Source organism: Bos mutus, chromosome 16 (assembly GCF_027580195.1).
Source record: "Bos mutus isolate GX-2022 chromosome 16, NWIPB_WYAK_1.1, whole genome shotgun sequence".
NCBI classification, from domain to species: Eukaryota; Metazoa; Chordata; class Mammalia; order Artiodactyla; family Bovidae; genus Bos; species Bos mutus.
In genome coordinates, this window is record NC_091632.1 from 49,939,175 (window position 1) to 49,955,575 (window position 16,401).

General features: G+C 39.1%; 1 protein-coding gene across 1 annotated transcript; it reads right to left on the minus strand.

Moving 5' to 3' along the window:
- Positions 1–8,592: 8,592 nt before the first annotated feature.
- LOC102285534 (lymphotactin) lies at positions 8,593–12,286 on the minus strand. The gene is made up of 3 exons (XM_005897194.3): positions 12,072–12,286; positions 9,998–10,112; positions 8,593–8,933 (listed from the first exon to the last, which is right to left on the minus strand). The coding sequence occupies exons 1-3, from the start codon at positions 12,130–12,132 to the stop codon at positions 8,771–8,773; spliced, it is 339 nt and encodes a 112-aa protein (XP_005897256.1). The 5' UTR covers positions 12,133–12,286; the 3' UTR covers positions 8,593–8,770.
- Positions 12,287–16,401: the final 4,115 nt, after the last annotated feature.

Genomic DNA, 16,401 nt, shown 5'->3' on the forward strand with positions numbered 1-16,401 from the left:
AGGCAAGAATACTGGAGTGGATAGCTATTCCCTTCTCCAGGAGATCATCTCTGATGCATGTATTAATTATGTATGAAGCTAAAAGGTTTTGTCATTACTATGTAGGGATACAAAAATAAAATTCATATTATGTATGCTGCTGCTGCGGCTGCTGCTGCTATGTCGCTTCAGTCGTGTCCGACTCTGTGCGACCCCATAGACGGAAGCCCACCAGGCTCCCCCGTCCCTGGGATTCTCCAGGCAAGAACACTGGAGTGGGTTGCCATTTCCTTCTCCAATGCATGAAAGTGAAAAGTGAAAGTGAAGTTGCTCAGTCGTGTCCGACTCTTAGCGACCCCACGGACTGCAGCCTACCAGGCTCCTCTATCCATGGGATTTTCCAGGCAAGAGTACTGGAGTGGGGTGCCATTGCCTTCTCTGCATATTAAGTATATGTATAGCTAAAAGTGGTTTGCCATTGCTATTAGGTATATGGAAGCAAATTCCTGTATTTCCTATATTCCTATAAAATTATAGGCTAAACTCTAAGATATTTTTCATCAACGGCATTTAACTTTCCAGTCAGACTTTACTCAGAAATTTGAATCTTTCTTATTAACTCCACCTGGCTATACCATCAGTCCTTAAACTCAACATATCTTTCCATTCAGAATGCTCTCTCTCCTATTACTCTGTGACATTGAATAAGGTTTTACCTTCTTTTCAGTATCTAAATACAGATTATTTGGGTCTTCTTAGACTCATTGGCTCTAAGAAGCATCTAAGACTCACGCCGCTGCTGCTGCTAAGTCACTTCAGTCCTGTCCGACTCTGTGTGACCCCATAGACGTTAGCTCACCAGGCTCCCCCGTCCCTGGGATTCTCCAGGCAAGAATACTGGAGTGGGCTGCCATTTCCTTCTCCAATGCATGAAAGTGAGGTTGCTCAGTCGTGTCTGACCCTCAGCGACCCATGGACCTCAGCTTTCCAGGCTCCTCCATCCATGGGATTTTCCAGGCAAGAGTATTGGAGTGGGGTGCCATTGCCTTCTCCAATCTAAGACTCACAGGGTGTAAGATTACTTGGGTCTTCTTAGACTCGTTGGATATCCATATGTTATTTCCAAACAAGCCATACAAACAAGCCGTATTAAGTGTATATGTAGCTCATGTATATGTCTTCTCCTGTCTCTCTAGAATGTTCAAGGCAAGACCTCTTCATTTCTTGTTAGGACTACGTAAGTAGACCAACTGATTCCCAGGTCTGGGTCTCCTCCCTTTTCAAGATATTCTCTGCAGCATTGCCAGAGAAATTATTATAAAATCTTAATCTAATTGAGTTGTTTTCCTACTGACATATGTTTGCTAATTCCCAACACATACAAGATTCATTTCAAACCTCACATTTTCGTATATAAAGATGCTCAGATCTAACAATGCTTTTCCTTTCAGTTCAGTTTAGTTCAGTCTCTCAGTTGTGTCCAACTCTTTGAGACCCCATGAATTGCGGCACGCCAGGCCTCCCTGTCTATCACCAACTCCTGGAGTTCACCTAAACTCATGTCCATCGAGTCAGTGATGTCATCCAGCCATCTCATCCTCTGTCATCCCCTTCTGCTCCTGCCCCCAATCCCTCCCACCATCAGGGTCTTTTCCAATGAGTCAACTCTTCCCATGAGGTGGCCAAAATAGTGGAGCTTCAGCTTCAGCATCAGTCCTTCCAATGAACACCCAGGACTGATCTCCTTTAGGATGGACTGGTTGGATCTCCTTGCAGTCCAAGGGGCTCTCAAGAGTCTTCTCCAACACCACAATTCAAAAGCATCAATTCTTTGGCACTCAGCTTTCTTTACAGCCCAACTCCTAACACCCACATGTCTTTTCTACTACCCACTTACTATTTCCTTTATCAGGAATGCCCATCCAAGCTCCCTATATAGCTATCTGTAAACTCTTCCTCTTCCTATAAGTTTTCCTGAATTCCTCAAGATATAATTAGTTGTGCCTCCTTCTGAGCTCTGTTGGCACTTTCTAGCCACCACTGCTGCTAAGTCACTTCAGTCGTGTCCAACTCTGTGCGATCCCATAGAGAGCAGCCCACCAGGCTCCCCCATCCCTGGGATTCTCCAGGCAAAGCCACCACTGTTCTATCACTACTCTCATTTTATTCTTCTATTCAATTACATTTCTGCATCTCCCACTAGGTGGCAGCCTCCTTGAAAATAGATAATTGGCTTCAGTCTGTCCCTGGCAAGGCAGAATGTCTGCTATATAATATTCATTCACTAAATGGTTTTTGAACAAGTGAATTCATTTCAAGAGACCAACATTACAGTCACTGTACATTAAATAAAAGATGAATATCTAAATACATACATTCCGAAGACTGTGTCTATATCTTCCTCTCACGTTTATAATTAAAAGACAATTTGACCCAAGGCTGAACTCTTACTTACCATATTGAAATGGAGTTTCTTAAACTCTGAGAATGAATTAATTTCAGTTTTTCAAAGCACGCAATAGAGTCTCTGCTGCTGCTGCTGCTAAGTCGCTTCAGTCGTGTCCGACTCTGTGCGACCCCATAGACTGCAGCCCACCAGGCTCCCCCCTCCCTGGGATTCTCCAGGCAAGAACACTGGAGTGGGTTGCCATTTCCTTCTCCAATGTATGAAAGTGAAAACTGAAAGTGAAGTCGCTCAGTCGTGTCCAACTCTGCCCAGGCCCATGGACTGCAGCCTACCAGGCTCCTCCATCCATGGGATTTTCCAGGCAAGAGTACTGAGTGGGGTGCCATTGCCTTCTCCTAATAGAGTCTCTAGTGGAGAGAATTAAGTAATCAAGAAAAAGTGGAGGCCTAGTACACAATGGGCATAAATTGCTAATATGTGGGTATTGATTGAAATGCCCACAGTTGAAAGATAATAGCAAAAATTCTCTCATCCTTGATTCCTCTCCTTCTTTTACATGCCCCACCCAATCTGTCAGGAAATACAGTTGTCTAACTTCAAAATAGAATCTAAACTCTTCTTACTATCCTAAGAGACCCAATCCCCAGCCACCATTTCTTCTTACCTGGATTAGTGCATTTGTGCACTGCTATATTTGTAAGATATGTATATAGCTCATGATAAAGTGAGGTTGCTCAGTTGTGTACGACTCTTTGAGATCCCATTGACTATAGCCTACCAGGCTCCTCTGTCAATGGCATTTTCCAGGCAAAAGCACTGGAGTGGGTTGCCATTTCCTTCACCAAGGGATCTTCCTGACCTGGGGATGAAACCCAGGTCTTCTGCATTGTGGGCAGACATTTTACCCTCTGAGCCACCAGGGAAGCCCTCATAGTAACTACAAAGCAAAAACTTCTAGTGTATACACAAAAGATAAGATATAGGAATCAAAGCATATCACTTAGAAAATCATCACTTCATAAATAAACTCAGCAAGAGGGGAAGGAAGAAACAAGGGGACTATAAAGCAACTAGAAAACTATTATAATGACATTAGTAAGTTCAAATAAGTCAATCATAAAGGAGATCAGTCCTGAATATTCACTGGAAGGACTGATGCTGAAGCTGAAGCTCCAATACTTTGGCCACCTGATGCAAAGAACTGACTCATTGGAAAAGACCCTGATGCTGGGAAAGATTGAAGGCAGGAACAGAAGGGGATGACAGAGGATGAGATGATTGGATGGCATCACTGAGTCAATGGACATGAGTTTGAGCAAGCTCTGGGAGTTGGTAATGGACAGGGAAGCCTAGCATGCTGCAGTCCATGGGGCCACAAAGAGTCGGATGCGCCTCAGCAACTGAACTGAATTGCATGGATTATTAATTACTTTAAATGTAAATGAATTAAATTCTCCAATCAAAAGAGGTGAAGTGACTAAATGGATTAAAAAAATGCATACTGCCTACAAGAGACTCATTTCATCTTTATGGATACACATCAACTTAAAGTAAAGGGCTAGAAGATATCCCATGAATGTGGAAACCAAAAGGGAGCAGGTGTTACTGTACTTAGACAAACAACCACTCTTTACCACCTCCATAATTTAGCCTTTTCCAAAATTCCATAAAGTTAAAATCATGTATTATATATATTTTTCATATTGACTTCTTTCATTAGTAATATATTTTTAAGTTCTTTCCATATCTTCTGTGACTTTAATAGCTCATTTCTTTTTATTACTGAAGAATATATCATTGTAGGGATATGTGTGTGTGTGTAGTCACTCAGTCATATCCAACTCTTTGCAACTCTTTGGACTGTAGCCCGCCAGCCTCCTCTGCTCATGAGATTTTCCAGGCAAGACTACTGGAATAGATTGCCATTTTCCTTCTCCAGTGGATCTTCCCTACCCAGGGATCGAACCCATATCTACTGGCTCTTCTGCATTGTAGGTGGATTCTCTACACACTGAGTCACTGGGGAAGCCCCTATGGATATACCACAGTGCATTTATCCAGCCACCTATTGAAGGACATTTTGGTTGCTCCAAGGTGAATTCCTGTGGCTTCATTTGATACTGTTCATGTTTTAAATTTTTGCCATTTGCATAGGTGTATAGTAGTATCTCCTTATTTTTCATTTGCAATTTCCTAATGAGGTATAATGCTGAGAACCTTTTCCTATGTTTATTTTCCATCTATATGTCTCCTGTGCTGAGGCATTTGTTAAGACCTTTTGCCTGGGTTATTCAATCAAGTTGCTTGCTTTCTTGTTGTCACATTTTAAGAGTTCTCTGTGTGCTTTGGGTAACATTTTTTTTTTTTAATCAGATGTCTCTTGAAAATATTTTCTCCTAATCTGTGACATTATCTTTACTTGACAGTGTCTTTCAAAGAACAGAAATTTATAATTTTAATAAGCACCAACTTAAATTTTTCTCTTAAGGAACATATTTTTACTGTCAGATTTAAAGAAAAAATCATCTCCAAATCCAAGGTAGTCAAGATTTTATCATATGTCATCATCTAGATGTTTAATAATTTTGCATTTTACATTTCACCTATAATATATTTTGGGTTAATTTTTCATGAAATGTGTAAGGTCTGTGTCTAGAGGGTTTTTTGCATGTGGATGTCCAGTTGTTCTAAAATTACTTGTCAAAAATATTATCCTTTCTCCCATCATACCTCCTCTAGGAAGACTTGTACATAATCGTGCTCCTTCCTGAGGCTGGAATATCATAGAAAATCACTATCTGAGACCAGGATCAGTTTATTAAGAACTTTGTGTTCTTAGCCAAGACAATCAATCTCTCTGCAGCTCAGTTTTCTCACCATTTAAATTGCAGTGACAATTTTAGACACTGTATTGTTGTATCAAATATCTATGAAAGAACATAATACTCTACAAATATTACAATCCCGGTGGAAGAATTTCCTAGTGAAGAGAGAATTATGTGACATCTTTCTTCAAATCAATGAAAAATCCATCTTCCATTTCTTGTTAATGATAATAATTAATAATTATATCTAAAGTCAGAAAAAATGAAGAACATTCTCAAGGTAATTATTCCTTTCTCTGTGTTATTTCTATTTCTTGAGCATGCCCATGTTATTAATATTACCTGTTTCATATTGGTTCTCTTTCATCATAGTCTCATCTGCTAGATGAGCTCTTGGAGTACAGAAGTGGTGTTTTACTTATCTAGACATATACTAAGCCTAACACAGTGCCTGTTTTATATCAAGTACCTAAAAATATTTGCTGAATTGAATAAAGTTTCTTCAAGCCTTAATAAAGTTTACTTTGTGTTATATAATTTTAGAAATATGAAAGGGCAGAATGAAGCAAATAATCTAATATGTTATTCTTCCATTCATCCAACAAGTATTAATTGATCCTCCCTCCCAGGTCTATGGGCTTACCAGGTGGCTCACTGGGTAAAGAATCTGCCTGCAATGCAAGAGATGCAGGAGACACGGGTTCAATCCCTGGGTTAGGAAGATCCCCTTTAAGGGGACATGGCAACCCACTCCCAGTATTCTTGCCTGGAGAATCTCATGGACAGAGGAGCCTGGTAGGCTACAGTCCACGGGGTCACAAAGAGTCAGACATGACTGAAGCAACTGAGCCCGCACATTCCAGTTCTATGCTAGGTACTGGGAACCTAGCATAATAACACCAAAAGCAGCTTTTAGTTTGACTGCAGGATTGTGATGGAGTAGCACAGATGGGCAAACAAGCAGATTCAATATAAATTATAAATTTTAAGTTAAATTTTAGTACAATTGAACACAGAAGCACAAAAGAGGAGTCTCAGACACTAAAAAAATATTTAATATTTTGAGATCTCTCCTTCTTAGATTATTTCTTTGAATTGAAGTCCAATCAGCCACAGAGTTATAGTTAGTAGATGCAGGTCCAACCTAAGTGATTCAAAACATCCGGTCAGTTAGTTAAAGTTATGTGCACTGTTGGGTTGAAACCGCTAACATCACCTATGACCTTAGATAATGCAATCACGAGATGTGCATCCTACACTCTTCCACTTGTATTATTAATTCTCTCGAAAACCTCCTGCAGAGCACATCATGCAAAACGCTGGGCAGGATGAAGCACAAGCTGGAATCAAGACTGCCGGGAGAAATATCAATAATCTTAGGTATGCAGATGACACCACCCTTATGGCAGAAAGCAAAGAAGAACTAAAGAGCCTCTTGATGAAAGTGCAAGAGGAAAGTGAAAAAGTTGGCTTAAAACTCAACATTCAGAAAACTAAGATCATGGCATCTGGTCCCATCACTTTATGGCAAATAGATGGGGAAACAGTGGAAACAGTGAGATACTTTATTCTTTTAGGCTCCAAGATCACTGCAGATGGTGACTGCAGCCATGAAATTAAAAGATGCTTGCTCCTTGGAAGAAAAGCTATGACCAACCTAAACAGAATATAAAAAAACAGAGACATTACTTTATCAACAAAGGTCCACCTAGTTAAAGCTATGGTTTTTCCAGTAGTCGTGTATGGATGTGAGAATTGGACTATAAAGAAAGCTGAGTGCCAAAGAATTGATGCTTTTGAACCATGGTGTTGGAGAAGACTCTTGAGAGTCCCTTGGACTGCAAGGAGATCCAACCAGTCCATCCTAAAGGAAATCAGTTCTGAATATTCATTGGAAGGATTGATGCTGAAGCTGAAACTCCAATACTTTGGCCACCTGATGCAAAGAACCGACTCATTGGAAAAGACCCTGATTCTGGGAAAGATTGAAGGCAGGAGGAGAAGGGGACAACAGAGGATGAGATGGTTGGATGGAATCACCAGTGCAATAGACATGAGTTTGAGTAGGCTCTGGGAGTTGATGTTGGACAGGGCCTGGCATGCTGCAGTCCATGGGGTCACAAAGACTCAGACAACTGAGTGACTAAACTGATCTGAAAATTTCTAGCACTTGGGAGACATTTCAGAAATTCAAGTACATGTTCAATCAGGAAACATTTCTTTCATCTTCTGTGATTTGCTAGGTTTTACCCCTCATAAAACAGGTGTTTTTTTCTTTGTGTTTCCTTTAAGACCAGTTTTGAACATTATTGTAAAAAAATAGCAGTGAGAAATGACAGATAACCCACTCCTGGCTAAGAAGAATGTTTTAATCAGTTTCTCTCTGGTGAATAGTTGGATGACTGACTAGACGTGATTTGATTCCTCCCAAATGCCCTCAGTTTGTTACCCTCCGAAAACACTTGATATTGCTGGTTGTCCCCTTAGGACTAGAGAACAGTTAATTCCTTCCCTTCCTTTGAAACTATCAAGGATTGATCAGTTTCTTAACTATTTAAAGTCAGATAGAAGTGGATGTATAAACTATCAGCTACTTGAATAATGGAATCATAAACATGAATCAAATGAACAATTTAATGAGAATATAGGAGGGCATGAATCTGAGATGTTTAGTGAGTAGATGAAGTAATGTTTATTAAAACTTTTAAAACTTTAATGCAAATTGCGGTCATATTCAACAAATGTTCTAAATGACAGTGTTGGGATACTGAAAACTTACTGGCCAAAAGGAAAAAAAGCATGGTGTGTTGATAACTAGAGTAGTGATGATTGTGAAAACCACAGAAAGGCAGTAAGCTCATTGCCCAATTTGGGAAGAATTATTTTTGTTTGAATAAAGTATGTTTTCATTAAAAGTATAATCTTTGCTACTGTGACAAATGAAAGAACTGACAAGCTGTGTCCTTTCCTTTTCTTTCTTTCCTTTATAGATCAAATGAAACCCAGAAGTATGAGAATGTGCTCAAGATCAAGCTTGATGAAGCTTCTTTTTGAGTAGTGAATCCTCATAATGGGGAACCAGTAGCAGTTGGATCATTTTTCCATTTAATCCATAAAAATAGAACTCCATTATGAAGACAGGTTTAAATAGAGCTAAAATTGTCGTTGTTACAGTTGCCACCTATGACTCATGTGTAGAGAATCATTTCATGCTAAAGCCTAAAAATGATGAGTATAGCTTTCATCTCTGATAAACACTGACCATAATCTCTCCCATCATGGATACTATCAACAGGAAGTACAATTATGACAGAAAAGGGACACAAATGATGTATTACCTTCCCTACTAGGTAATGAATACACTTTGGGACCATTCTTAATAATAAATATTTATTAATTAGAGCATCTGTATGAATATGAAGGACATAAAAAAATAAAAATCTAAGAAAATAGACTCATGCAGCACTTTTATAAAAGGTGAATATAATGTAATAAGTCCATGAGCTTTAAAGGGAAATGAGGTGGCTGGCTAGGGAAGGGACAAGGTGCTGGAAGGTCACTACCCAGTCAGGGTCACAGCTGTATTGGGGGATTGCTGGGCTTGTGTAGGCTTGCTCTGGCTCACATTTCTCCTGGTGGACCTGTCTATTGTTCGGACGGCTTTTTTCACCCAGTCAACGTGGGGATCAGCACAGACTTTAAGGCCACGTCTGGTAATGAATCTGCAATGCAAGGAAAAGATAGGCAAAATTAGTCACATCTTCAAAGCCTTGGGACCAAAAGTTAAGATCAGATTGTATAAAAGAGACCTTGTGCAGAAATGACTGGAAAAATAAGTATTCCAGATAGATCTGGAATGAAAATTAGATTCCATTAGATCTTCAAAAAAATCTTTCTTCTGCAATCTATTTTCTTCATGAAGAAAATATAGCTCCAAATAATACCCAGATTCCTTGTTCAGAATTTTGTGCAGGTTCCTTTTCTCATCATTTCTACCAAATGATGCAATTAAACTAGACATTTGAAGCCATCTAGGTTATTGGAGAAGGCAATGGCACCCCACTCCAGTACTCTTGCCTGGAAAATCCCAGGGATGGGAGAGCCTGGTGGGCTGCTATCTATGGGGTCGCACAGAGTCGGACACGACTGAAGCGACTTAGCAGCAGCAGCAGCAGGTTATTTATTACATGTCTTTTCTTTTTGAAATCTAAACACACTCATCTTATTTTCTGGGCAAAGAGTGGTTTATCATATTTTTGGTGGTAAAGTTGTAATTATATTTTGGGAAGTGTTGCTATTTTAAAAATGAAATACTAGAAAGAGAATGGTACCATGTAGGCTAGTTGTTGACACTATTCCTTGAGATGTAGCAACTGATAAAATATGGCATTCTACTCCAGAACACCAAAAAGGAAGAGAAAGGCAGGGACGTGGGTGGGATGGAAAGGGAGGCATCCCACACCAGTGTGGCTCTGTGCTCAAATCCTGATCTGATCCAAACATCTCTAAACCTAACCCTCCGGGACGAGCATATTATTCATCTGGTTCCCAGTCTGATTATTCTGTTAAGATAAATCAGAAAGGATGGTGACAGTCTTCACTTGGTTGCCAATTTTTTTGTCATCATCATTGTTTGGGGCTACACAAAGACATGGTTAATATGGAAAACCAAAAGGACAGTTGGCTAAGTTGAGGTCTTCCTCCTTGTTAACTTATTTTTCCCGAGGAGGGTGGCATTTCTGTACACTGTGTTCCATCAAGCCCAGCTTTGGGGAGAGAAACTCACATCACTGCTTTCATGGAGCCCTCCTTGATGGTGTAGGTCTTGATGTTTTTAATTGGCAGTCGCTGTGTAGTCAGACTCACACAGATGCTCTTTTCTAGAACTTCACTCCCCACACCTGTAACAAAAAACCAAGCAAACAAAAATAAAGTATAATTTCTAATAATATAAATGTTGGAGTGTCATCAGTCAAATAACAAAGAGTGACCTGATAAAGAGTAGTTTGGGACAGTCAATATTAAACATGGGAGAGGTAGCTCATTTTTGACTGAATCACTAAGGTGTTATTTTAAATGGTAAAATGTGAAAGATATAAAGGAAGTAGTTCATAAGGTTCTTATCCTCAATAGAAGGACTAAAAGGAGATTAAATTTTTCAGTTTTGAGAACATCTTACATTGGAGAAAGGAAAAATATCATGGGAGGGTTAATAATGTTACAGATTTGCTAAAATCTAATGAAGGTTTCTGTGTGCCTATTTTCTCCTAAGATGAAGAGACTGGTATTTGCTTCTCAGGGAAGCAAATATTCTAACAGAATATTTCTCTGAGAAATATTAAGCCAAAAAGCATCTAAAACAATAGTCGATAATGATCAAATCTGAGCTTTCTGACATAGTGTTGCTGAAATCAGAAGGTTTTTATAATCATGAAACTGAGCAGGTGTTCACTAACATTGCTCTTCATCTCCCTCTTTCCATCACTCAATATCTAGCCTGCACATTCTTTCCCCTCTGTATTTGCCAATTTATTTTTAATGCTAAATGTTTTATGAGCCAGTGAAAGGGAAATACTCAAATGTCTGCAATCCTCATCAGTCTTCATTCCCCTATTCATTCATGGTTTCCATCATACAGCAGCCTATTTTCCCAGAAAAATGCCAGCTAGCCATGGTTTAGACAACACTTGGTATAAACCTTTTCATTTCAACAATATTTTTTTATTCAGGGCCCAATTTCAGGGGGTTCCAAACAGTGCCATCTCTATTTATGGGCACCCTTGCAGATGCATGATCTATTTTAGTCTAAGTAAGAAGGCTGCAGATTAAGAGGTTGAAAGGCGAGTTAACTGAGTTGTTTATAATCAAAGGATATTCCCTCTTGTCAGAGACATAAGGAAAAATACACTCCCACCAGTTGGGAAAAAAAATGATCTTTTAATAAGTATGTGTAGAATGTTCAGGCAAGTCTCAGTGTAACTAAATCTCATCTGAATATGTCTTGTAAGTTTAATTGATTGTATATAAGTCATTGATATTTGTTAATACTTATGATCTTTTATAAACTCAAGAAATTTATCACAAGTGGGAACAACATTCATAGCAATAATAATATTCTCTCCTACACACTTAAAGGTAAAAATGGATTTCCTAAATATGAGTTCACAAGCTTCCAGTCAATTCTGTTTTAATACAAAATGTTGATTTGCTTCAGAACATACACCCTCTAGCTCACTCCCCCATCATGAATGCTTTACATTTTTAAGCATTTTTTTGAGATATGGGGCAGTTAATGTGAACAAACACATTATTTAATCCCTGGTATATCTATTTCTATTTTTTGAACTTTTTATTTTGTATTGGGGTATAGCCAATTAACGTTATGATAATTTCAGGTGAACAGCAAAGGGGTAAGTGTTTTTTAATTTATCAATACTAAATAGACAAAAGCTTCAAAGGTATATACAGTTGTTTTCATTATGCTGCACCTAACATTAATAAACAAATTAGTATTTGCCTGGAAATCTGATAAATGGTCATAAGTGTATTTCATTTTAATTGTAGGTAAGCAAATTAGTTATTTATCTTAAAGATAATTAAACCTAGGCCCGGAGAGGTTAAGAAATTTACCCCAAATCCCCTAGTTGTGAAAAATAGGAGCCCAGACTGTAATCAAGTTCTATCTTCAAAATCTACAAAGTTCCCTAGTGTCAAACTATACCCATTTTGCACACAGAAAGACTGAGGCTTAGCTTGGAGAAAGTAGTTTACTCCATTCAAAACCTGAGTCAGTATCAAAATGCCTGGCCACTGCCCGTACACCTAGATATTCCTTATCTCATAAATAACTTTTGACTTACCTTCCACAGTGTATGCAGCGAGACTGCAGATCACCAGGCAGGTCAGGATGAGAAGTTTCATGGCTGAGGTCCCTCTGAGCTGTGCAGCAAGAGGCTGAGGACCTTCGCTCCTCTGAGTCTCTTTTATTCCCCCAGTGGTCAGCGCACTTCCTGTGCTGAGAGGGGGACTTTCAAGGTGGGTGTGGAATCACGGAAAGTCTTTGCAATACTGATGCTTTCTTAGTTTGAAAAAAAAAGTTCCTTTGTCTCCACTCACACTAACCCCATATCTTGCGGCCTTTTCTCCTCCTGTGGTTAAAGTGTTAGTGAAACCTTATGTGTGTACAAAAGAAATGTAATTGTCTCATCTCCTGCCACCAGTCTAAATTCAAACCTTCCACTGCACACATGTCCCAAGGCCATGTCAGTGTGATGGCCCACTGGGACATGGTGTAAAGGAAAAGGGGTGGGGTGGTCACTGTGGTCCCGTTCCTCCACTAGCTCATGTAGCATTCGCTGTGGCATGAGGCTTCCACCACTGGATAATATGCCTGGGGTACCATCCTTGGGGAGAAGGAAATGGCAGCCCACTCCAGTATTCTTGCCTGGAGAATCCCATGGACAGAGGAGCCTGGCAAGCTATATACAGTCCATGGGATTGCAAGAGTTGGACATGACTTAGTGACTAAATCACCACCACCATCCTTGGCGACTCCTTAGGGAGCCAAAGTGAGACTGCTGCTTTCCCGAACTTCTCATTCTTCTGCCTTCTTTTTCTTCTCTTTTCTCTCCTTTGCTCCCATTCAATTGATCCCCTTTATTACTCCACTCTTTCCACATGCCAAGAAACAATTAAATAAGGGTGTTTGTAGCCTGTCTATATTCACAGGTTTGCTTTATTGTAGTTTACTACATATACCTTTAAAAAAAGATTTTGAAAATTTGTCCTGACAAACTTTATTTTCTTTTCTTTTTTTTTGGAATGTATTTATTTATTTATTTAAAATTTTATTTTATTTTTAAACTTTACAATATTGTATTGGTTTTGCCAAACATCGAAATGAATCTGCCACAGGTATTTTCAAAAAAAGTAAAACAAAATTATAATATTACCATTCGGATTGTTTTTATTTTTAATGTTTTTCAATGAGTCTCTATTGGTATACATAAGTTTGGATAATTGTGACAATTACAAATACTGATATTTTTACAGCAATGTAAATATCCTCTCGTGTTTCTTCATAGTCTTCATATTTCTACTGTGTAAATTCATACAAAAGGACTTCCCTGGTGGCTGAGTGGTAAAGAATCTGCCTGCCAAGCAGGAGACACGGGTTAGATCCCTGGATCAGGAAGATTCCCTGAAGAAAGGAATGGCAATCCACTTCAGCATTCTTGCCTAGGAAATCCCATGAACAGAGGAGTCTGGCCGGCTATAGTCCATGGAGTCACAAAAATGTTGAACAAGACTTAGAGACTTAACAACAATAAACACACACACACATATTAAATTATCCCCTTATAACTTATTGTCATGTAGATTATATCTATAAGGTAAATTTTCATTAGTATACACTGAATAAATTCCTTTTAATAACCAGGAGTAGGATTACCAGGCAAAATCCTATGATCATCTTTATAACTCTTGCAACATATTGACATGGTCTTCCCAAAATGTCATTTCAATTTCCAATGCTTCTAGCAGCATTTGACTGTATCAGTTTCAATATAATCTTTCTGATTTGTTGAAAGTACTCGTTTTGTTGTTTGGGGGTTTTGTCTTGTTTTGTTTAATAGGTATCTATAAAATGCATATATTAATTATGTGTAAAGCTAAAAGATTTTGTTATTACTATTCATGGATATGAAAATAACATTCTTATGAAATATATGTATAGCTAAAAGTTTTGCCATTGCTATTAGTGAAATGAAAACAAATTCCTATATTTCTATACAATTATAAGTTAAATTTTAAGATATTTTTCATCAATGGCATTTAATTTTCCAGTCAAACTTTACTCAGAATTTCAAATAACTTTTTAGTTATTGCCACCTGGCTACCATCAGTCCTTAAATTCTGAACACATCTTGCTACTCAAAATGCTTCTCTTCCTATTACTCTGTGACACTGAATAGGGTTTTATCTTCTAGTCAGTTTCCAAATACAGATTACTGAGATTGTCTTAGACTCATTTCTAGCCACCCATATGTTTTTCTCAACCAAGCTGTACTAAGTATACCTTCTAAGTAGCTCCTGTATATGTGTTTTCTCTCTCTGCACTGTTCAAGGCAGGACCTCACCTTTCCTTGTTAGGACCACTGCAGTAGACCAACTGATTCCCCAGGTTTGGGTCTCCTCCCTTTCCAATCTGTTCTTCTCAGTATGACCTGAGTAATCATTCTAAAGCTTTAATCTAATCAAATTATCTTCCTGCTGAGAACTTCTTTGCTAATTCCTATTACCTACAGGAGGGCTTCCCTGGTGGCTCAGATGGTAAAGTGCCTGTCTGCAATGTGGGAGACCCGGGTTCGATCCCTGGGTTGGGAAGATCCCCTGGAGAAGGAAATGGCAGCCCACTCCAGAACTCTTGCCTGGAAAATCCCATGGACAGAGGAGCCTGGTAGGCTACAGTCCATGGGGTCGCAAAGAGTCGGGCACGACTGAGAGACTTCACTTTCACTTTCATTGCCTACAAGATTCATTTCAAATCTCATATTGTCTTATAGAAAAGTGTTCAAGATTTAACACTGCTTTTCCTTTAAGATTCATCTTTCACCACTCATCCTTTTGCTCCTAAACCTCTAGACTTAACAAAATCTGTTTAATCAACCAAATGGGACATCCTCTTTTCTACTCTCCACTTATTGTTTCCTTCATCTGGAATGCCTATTTCATATCCCTATATAATTATGTGTAAATCACTCCTCTTCCTACAAGTTTTCCTGAATTCTCTATATACATTTATCTGTGTCTCCTTCTATGTGCCCTTGGAACTTCCTAGCCACTAATTTCATTTGATTCTCCACTCAGTTTCATTTTTCTACTTCCTACCAGATGGCAGGCTCCTTGAAAGCAGGCAATTTGCCTCAGGTCTGTCTACTAGCTATATAGTGGTCATTCACCAAATGGTCTGTGAATAAATGAGTTCTTTTCAAAAGACCAGAATTAAAATGATTAAGGGGACACAGAGGATGAGATGGCTGGATGGCATCACTGACTCGATAGACAGGATTCTGAGTGAACTCTGGGAGTTGGTGATGGACAGGGAGGCCTGGCGTGCTGCGATTCATGGGGTCGCAAAGAGTTGGACATGACTGAGCGACTGAACTGAACTGAACTGAAAGGATGAACATCTAAAAACATTGTGCCTAAACATTGTGTCAGAATATTGTGCCTATATCTTCCTCTCATGTTTATAATCATATAGAAAATTTGACCCATGACTGAATTCTTACTTAGCATATTGAAATAGAGTTTCTTAATCTCTGAGAATGAATTATTCATTTCAAGTTTTTCAAAGCATGCACTATTCTCTGATGGAGAATAATTAAGCAATCAATAAAAATTGGAAACCTAGTACAAAATGGGTACAATCTGTTAATGTTTGGACATTGATTGACAACCAGTTGAAAGATACTAGCAAAAATTTCTCTCATCTTTGACTTCTCATTCTCCTACAAATCCCACCAAATCTGTCAGAAAATACTGTCTTTCTGTCTTCAAAATAGAATTTAAACCTTTCTCATTACCCCAAGGGATCCAAGTCTAAGCAACCATCATTTTTCACCTGGATTGGTGGATTCATGGAATAGCCTCCAAAATCGATTTCTTTTTTCCACCCTTACTTTCTTTTGGCAAATTTACAATCTGACAAATGTGATCATTTCAAAATGTGAGTAATATGCTACTTTTCTGCTCAAAATTCCAATGGACTATATTTTCATGCTGCTGCTGCTGCTGCTAAGTCGCTTCAGTTGTGTCTGACTCTGTGCAACCCCAGAGACAGCAGCCCACCAGGCTCCCCCGTCCCTGGGATTCTCCAGGCAAGAACACTGGAGTGGGCTGCCGTCTCCTTCTCCAATGCATGAAAGTGAAAAGTGAAAGCGAAGTCGCTCAGTCATCCCGACCATCAGCAACCCCATGGACTGCAGCCCACCAGGCTCCTCTGTCCATGGGATTCTCCAGGCAAGAGCACTGGAGTGGGGTGCCATCGTCCTCTCTGATATTTTCATGAGTGAACTCCAAAGTCTTTTTATCCGCTATGTATTGTTGACCATGGGCTTCCCTGGTGGCTCAACAGTAAAGAATATACCTGCAATGCAGGAAATGCAGGAGATGAGGCTTTGATCC